The 7,724-nt window shown below is 37.9% G+C and overlaps 1 protein-coding gene across 5 annotated transcripts; it reads left to right on the top strand.

The window, feature by feature from the left end:
* The first annotated feature begins 735 nt into the window (after positions 1–735).
* On the top strand, positions 736–5,515 carry LOC103722871 (uncharacterized). 5 transcript variants are annotated; one of them, XM_008813569.6, is made up of 8 exons: positions 736–1,355; positions 2,101–2,357; positions 3,809–3,880; positions 4,175–4,242; positions 4,391–4,541; positions 4,642–4,722; positions 4,845–4,934; positions 5,027–5,515. In XM_008813569.6, the coding sequence occupies exons 2-8, from the start codon at positions 2,103–2,105 to the stop codon at positions 5,126–5,128; spliced, it is 819 nt and encodes a 272-aa protein (XP_008811791.4). In that variant the 5' UTR covers positions 736–1,355; positions 2,101–2,102; the 3' UTR covers positions 5,129–5,515. The 5 variants fall into 5 exon arrangements, with proteins under 5 accessions (XP_008811791.4, XP_008811797.4, XP_008811794.4 ...); XM_008813572.6 differs by lacking the exon at positions 736–1,355 and adding an exon at positions 1,381–1,607; XM_039128639.3 differs by lacking the exon at positions 736–1,355 and adding an exon at positions 1,601–1,701.
* The last annotated feature ends 2,209 nt before the right edge of the window (positions 5,516–7,724 follow it).

Below are 7,724 nucleotides of genomic sequence, written 5' to 3' on the forward strand. Positions count from 1 at the left end.
TATGAATCGCCAATAACCACAGAGAATTGGTGCACTCTGCAGTACAGCTGATCAAAAGCCGGATCTTACGTCAAAATTTTATTTATTTTTAATCAAATTTTGGGTCGGGCTTATTTAAAATTTAATTTTTTTTTCTCAAATCCGATCCATGATCAGCTCTACTCCATCTCAAAGTAATTGAAACCTCTCAACATTAAATGACCAAATACATGAACTACATTTGTAGTTCTCATACGCCAGCATACTTGGAAATGCAAATGCAATTATTTAGCAATGCAGGCGAACAAACAGTCCCACCACCATATGGAATATAGTAGAAAAGTTGGTTTCCACCCATAAAAACCAAAGCCAACAACTCTGACTCTAGCTTAGACCGGACTTGGCCCAACCTAATCTTTTTTTAGGTAAATTAGCAATAATGATTGGAAAATGAGCCTAAACCCAAACGAATTCGGCTCGGGTCAAAATTAAAAAAAAAAATCCATTGTGTTCTCGTCTGCAGCTGCAACTCCACCAACCCACCTATTCCTGACCAACCTATAAGATTCCAATGATGCATGACATGGCTCGTGACATGTCGCAGTCCATCACATATAGTTGAGCAAAAAATTCGTGTTCGTGGGCTTAAACGACTGCAACGGTAAAACTGCAATGCCATATCGTGGCAGACGTGTTAAGAGGGAGATATCCGGATTCCCGGAGATAAAAGAGGACACTATGGGGACAATATGGGAACGCCAACGTTTTCTGAAGCACAACAGGGGCGTCCATGGAAACTCGATGGGTTATATTGAGAGTGACAACCTTTCGAAAGGGTCCAAGATTGATAGCTAGAAGCCAAGGTTTATAAAGAAGGCCAATACCAGAAGGAAATGAAGGGGGGAGACGGATAGATAGATCGAGAGAGAGAGAGAGAGAGAGAGAGAGAGGTTAATGGTAGAAAGTAGAATGAGAATGGTAAACCATGAAGGGTAGGGTGGGAATGATGTAATAATAATAATGAAATAGGAGAGAGAGGGAAAGAGGGGTAGTGCGAGGACGGCAAAATATCGAAGGGGATGGTACTTAAATTTGGAGACTTTGGCTTGGGTTTTTTGTAACACCCCACCCCACTCCATCTCTTGCTTCCTCCTCAAACCCCCTCCTCTCTTCTCTTCCACCTTCCTCTCCGCCATCCTCTCTTCTCTTCCTTCACTTCCAACATATACTTATCCCACCTTGCAAGTCTTCTTCTCCGCCTTCCACTGCTTGGGTTTCTTCCTCGCAGGCTTGGTTTTCCTTAGCCTTCAACTTTTGGGGAGGAGAAAAGAAAGAGCTCTCTGGAACCATAAGAAAGCTGCCAACTTTTCCATTTGGTAACTTCTTTTCCTCTCGCTTTCCTTCTCCTGGGTTTCGGGCTGCTAGGCTCCTCTCTTTTGGTGGGTTCTGCTTCCTTTACTGGTCTTCCTTGGCCATTTTTCCTCCTTGCCTTTTCACTTCTTTGGCCTTTTCTGGTACAGGGCTTTATTAGGTTCTCTCACCTCTCTTCTTTTTGGTTCTTTGCTGGCTTCTATTGATAAAGGAGCTTAGTCCTCTTGTGGGGAAGTTGCTGCTTTTTTCCACTGTCGGTATGTTTGGGTTACAGCTGTCTGCGTTTAGATGGTCGGGCTGTTCTTGATTTTTGAAGAATTGCTTGGGGGCTTTTACTTCTTTTTAATGCGGGTTTATTTTCTTCTCTCGTTTCTTTTGTAGTTTGGTTTAGTTCTTCTTCCAATTTGCTTATAAAGATGCCTTCTTTCGTGTGTTTTTCTATTTGTTCTTGTTTGTGTGCTTTTCTTTTTCTTAATCTCTTCCTTTGATTGCCTGTACAGGGTCACGTTTTTGTTTTCATCTAGTTTTTTTTTCCATTGTTCTCTTTTTTGATGCTTGGAACTTTTTTTCCTTTTAAATCTATTTTGCAGTTTAATCTCCTGTTCTTCTTGGTAAAGGTTAACTCTTTTCTCCATTTAGGACTCATTTCTCATGTTTTCCATACATATATATTTATTTCATTTTCAAAGTTTGAGTAATTTGTCTGTGCCTCTTAATTTACTCTGTCCTTTGTTTTTAATAATCCTAAAGGGATGGGAGACCATCTTGCCTTACTGGTGGACCGCCTGCTCACCGAGGCAACCCTTGAAGCAGCCATTGCAAGCAGAAAACAGGCACAAATTGCGCCGGTCTCGGCATCATTTGCGGATCCTGGGAGTGAATTAACTCAGAAGACAACTTCCGCAGATAAGACCTCCCCACCAAATTTGGTCGAATGCCGGATCTGCCAAGAGGAAGATGTGGATTCCAACATGGAGATTCCCTGTGCATGCTGTGGCAGCTTAAAGGTAAAGGGAAATTAGATATTAATCTGATAGCGTGTTCTGTCTGTACAAATTTTGCTTCTGCTGGATAACCTGGTTTTCTTAGTTAGCCTATAGCAAAATTGTATGTTGAAATTAACTTGTGGTTCGTGATAAGAAACATATTGGTTGCTGGATCGGTTGAACTCTGAGAAAGACTTAGTAAATGACAAAAGATTGGGATTCATCAGTTCTACAGTAGATTATAAGCCAGGAGGCTCTGATCCCCACAAACTGCCCAATGTCAAGTACTCAAGTCTGATGCAATTATTCAGTAATGTGTATATAAAGGATGAATAAGTTTCAAACATGAATCATTCAGTGTAAAGGAAGTTCACGGAGTCACATTGCCTAATTTCGCTTCAGTTTCAAATTTTGACCTCTACTTCCAGTTCTTGTGTATATGAACTAAAGTAAGGACTATGATCCATGTTTCTTTGTCTTAGACATAAGAGAAAACCACTATTGTGATCTCCAATGCAGTACATATGGCTATGGAACTTCCTGCATTTTGTGTTTCTTCTTGCATATAAATCTTCCTACATAGCGGGTGCTGCTGCGTGGAAATTTAAGCCTAATAGGCAAATCTTCAGTTCTGCACATTGTCTAGGTTCTTAGTAAAGCATGATGTAACTTTAGTTTGGAATCTAAACTTTCATTTTTGACTTTTTTTTTTTGTTGACTGCTTCCTGACAGATGTCAACCCAGAAGTTCATGTAATATTAAAATGCAAATTAATATTCACATGAAGAATGGCACCGGACAGATGCTTTGTGCAAACTAATTTTAACTCCATGCTGAAAGATTGAGCCAGGCCATATCTACTTGGTGGCCTATAACATGAAGATTCAATAATGAATCTAACACGACTTGGATTAACATGAATTCCTAGTGAACCATCCAGTTTGCTAAGAATAGGATCATATAATTGTTTTCCTTTATATTCTGTTTAAGTTGATGATAAGTGCAATTAGTTTGCTGTTAGTTGATTAACTGGCTTCTATTAAAATCTTTGATGAGTTCATTAAATATGACAAGGAAGATGACAATGGAAAAATGTTATTCTGGAAGAAAATAAACTGTTTGTTAAATTGGTTCCTACTGTATGCTGGCGAAATGACAATCAGACAAGAGCACTTAGGAGTCTTTTTTCTGAATTTTTTTTTTAAAGATTCTATTGTGCCATTTGCAACATAACATCATTGTATCATAAATATGAGTTCACATTAGGCCTTGTGAATTTGTAATTATTGGAAAATTTAACGGAAGATTCCAAGTAATTCAAGACATGGATTAATAATTGTTTACATTCCATTTGGAAAGTTATTCTGGTTCTATATCTGATTTCAGACAAGTGAACGTAAAATGCTGTTTAGTTCAGATACTGAACTTGGAAAGAAAATCTCAATTCACTACAATCATTTTCTTGCTTGCAGTATGCTCACCGAAAATGCATACAGCGGTGGTGTAATGAGAAGGGTGATACCATCTGTGAGATATGCCTGCAGGTGATGCCTATTTGTCTGGATTTACAGATGTGTGTTCTATAAGTGCAGTATATTCTAAAATGAATGTTACACCTACATGATCATCTAGGTGAGAAGACACCTAAAATAACGTGTGTGATTCCCAAGCAAGTGCCAGGTGGGGCGTGCACAATAAGTGATAACTTATGTATTGCATGTTTAGGTGTTTTTCATCTAGGCATGCATCTAGATCAAGAACTGAAACCATGTTATTTTTTTTTTGCTTGTATGAGGATTCATTGGCTTAATATCTAATCTTATAATGTCGAATGCCAGCAATTCAAGCCAGGTTATACTGCTCCGCCCCCATTGTTTCACTATGGTAGTATTCCAATGAACTTCAGGTACCCTTTGTGCTACACACCTATCTATCTGTATGTGTGTCTGTGTTCTAAATTATGTATGAGTGAATTTAGAAGTACAATAATAGTGCCAATAATATAGATGCATGTCTCTCTCATAGGCCCTGAATATAGCTTCTGTAATTGTCAGGGGAAGGTGGGAGATTTCCCGGCAGGATCAACATGATTCTCAGATCATAACAATGGTTCCATCAGATCATGATCTTATGGGATCTGACTATGATGACGATTCAGCTTCAAGCACAAGAAGCACAATTTATTGTCGATCAGTTGTCATAATTGTGAGTTTCTTTCAGTTGATGAGTTTGAATGGTTCATATCTTGGCTTCCTATTCCTTGTGGTTCTGATCTAATAAAACCTCATTTTTCATCTCAATCCAGTTCATGGTTCTTTTGATTCTTCGCCATACTCTTCCTCTTGTAATCAGTGGACCTGAGCAGTACTCCTTCACACTTTTCTCAGTAAAGCTCTTATGGAACAAAATAAACTGTCCTCTTAACACATTATAGAAATCACTGGCTTCTGAAAGTCTTAAGTGTCTTTTCATGGATTAATTGTGTTTATCTGTGCATATTAATAAAAGCTGCTGATGCTGAGGACTGCTGGAATCCTTCTACCAATATTTGTCATGGTGAGAGTGCTAACCACATTTCATCGTCGACACCACCGACGGGTACTTATTCTTCTCTTTTGGTTCTTTGAAGGTCGCATCATGTTCTTCATTTTCTTGTTGACGGTTCTAATTTGGATCAATTAACAATGCAGGTGAGTCATGAAATATCCGACTCTTCATCTGAAGGGGAAAGTATAGAGTCTCATTCCTTGCAGCTAATGCAGTCTCAACCATATCTCATTCGCGGGCACTAACAAAATGAAAGTTGCTGCTTGGTTGGCACCAAAATAATCCCACCACAGCTTTGGTGATGCAAGAAGTATGAAACAGAGAAAAAAGAATCAGAAGAACGGCAGGTCAATAATTTGAAGCTTCAGATGGGATTTTAATGATTACATTATTTTGAGAAGATCAAATTTAAGCCACTGTATATATGTTAAGAACAGTTGCAGACTTCCCAAAAGGATGCCACTCGCTTCAAAAGCCTGAAGATGAAGTGATTTATTATGATTGAACGAGGAGAATTGTTACAAGTTTAGCAATTTCAGGTGCAGTAAAATGTTGCTTGGCTATGAACTCATTGGTTCACAACTTTATAATTCTGATTACATGAATGCAAAACATTATGAGACTGTTAGGAAGTTTGGATTCAAATCCTGTACGTGCCCTGCATTTGTCTGTGGTATGGTTTCTTAGGTCAGAACCAGAAGCCACCATGAGGGCAAAGAATAATTCTTCAGCTTGAAATATTTAAAAGTAAAAGCATGGTGATCTCAATCAGTGCCCCCAGGCGCCAGCTGCATAACATGTAAACTTTAAAAGCCAGATTGATTGGTTCATTTAAAACATCAGTATGCCCTTAACTGAACCAGTCAATTGTTCCATCGTGACTAAATGACCATAAACAATCTTAATTACGAAGAACAAGCTTTTGTATAGGTTTCATTTGTACATGCTGTGGATTTTAGTTGAAACTAGTTTAGCTCGCTCAGCTGAAAGCAGAATTGTTTTCTAACTGAGTAAAAAAGATTCAGAATCACCAATACCACAAATCAGAGATTCTAATCCTCTATTTTTTTGCTCCTAAACTTGATCAGTTTGTCATAGATGGATTTTTTTTTTAATTTTATTTTGACTTCAAAAACTACTGCCAGTTGTTTAAATATTTGTGCAATTCTTTCAAATGATGCCTACTTTTGTTCTAGTAAGTATCTCAATAGGTTCTATCTAACAAGAAGATGGATTCTACTTTTGTTGTTTAATTGATTTTCGCGAGTAACCCATCAGACTATTGAGAAAGTTTGTGATCTAATTGTATCAACTAAAATGATTCTTCTGTAATCCATGCTAGCACAAAAATTGCCCTCTAGAATTCCATCTCATTCATCTCTTTACTCATCATCATCAACAACAAGATCATCATTAATCAAATCATGATGATGACAGCGATGATTATGACGATCTATTATACACTGATTCCAGAAAGTGTAGGTCAAACATATGTTTCATACGGTCTTACTTTATTGATCTTAATGGAGGCCAAAATAAGATCCAGTTAGATGTGCAAAGGTTTCCTTAGTACCCTGCCTATGGGCCACTACAACGCTGTAAACGTGGAAAAAGAGTCATGGCATGGCATAGCCCTAGACCGAATCACTGATTCATTCATTTTATGGCAGCTTAGCAATAACGGGATCTTTTATAGATGGTTGCCAAACCAATCTCAGTACTTGAATAAAGTATGAAGGAACTACAAGTGAAGTGATCAACCAATATGGTGATGTAGGAAATTAAATAATAGAGAGTTACATCCAAGATTCATCCTTAATTAGCATTGCCACCTTTCATGAAAGGACTAATCAGTTCAAGAATTTATCGCAACATTCTCAAATTAGACCTCAAATTTCTTGCTCATATGGATCTACTTTCATGGAACATAATATCTTGTTACTTTAATTTTGTAAGGAAACAAAGTGCGGAGTCATCGAAGAATAGCACCATAGGCATGATAGGGGAATTTGAGTGATAGAAGCGACTGATGTAGTATCTTAGACTGTAACCTTTGAAAAAAAATAAAGGTTCTGGATATGATCAAATAACACTTTCCGAACCTCCAATGGCCTCCAAATGGAAATTTAAAATGAACATTGAACAAATGGATAGCTATCAGATGCCAAAAATCTCAAAAATCTTCTGTCGTATCAGTCGGTTTCTGGTCCTACCAGCGTGTAGAATCTCAGATGATAAGGTCGACTTCATAATTGGCGATGGTTGTAGGTTTGCATCCACATCATAGCTTGTTATAGTGGCTGAGAAGCAACTTTAGTAGCTGAGAAGCAACTACATAAAGCTCATGATTCAAAACGCTGAACACCTTGATCTCCAAATCATTTGATGTTACTTAACCTTGCTGGTAAAGCCTTTTGGTGGTCATACAATATATTTGGATTCAAAAATACCTTCACAAAAGTCTTGCGGTCTGGGATATTTGGGAGAGGACCATCTCTTGCATATTTAAGTATCTACAAGCCTTTTTTGGGTCCTTTTAAACCATTCCTCCTCTGCCCCAACCCCCACTCCCACCACACAAAATTAAAGTTACAAGATGAACCGATAAAGCTATAACATCTCATGAAGATGTCAGTTTATTAAGCTGGTAAAGTTTTTAGCAATTGGACTGGGTGATATGCGAAAAAAAAGTCCCATCTTTATTAGCGTTTGAAGGTTTCGGGTTTTTGGGAGGGGCTACCCCTTGTCGTATGGCTCATTCCTTAGCAACACTATTTTCATATTCACAATCTCTAAAAAATCAATATTGGTAAAGTTGATATATTTCTAAAAAAATATGGA

This window comes from Phoenix dactylifera, chromosome 5 (assembly GCF_051530095.1).
Source record: "Phoenix dactylifera cultivar Ajwa chromosome 5, Ajwa_hap1_PhDact_Kaust_v1.1, whole genome shotgun sequence".
Lineage (NCBI taxonomy): Eukaryota > Viridiplantae > Streptophyta > Magnoliopsida > Arecales > Arecaceae > Phoenix > Phoenix dactylifera.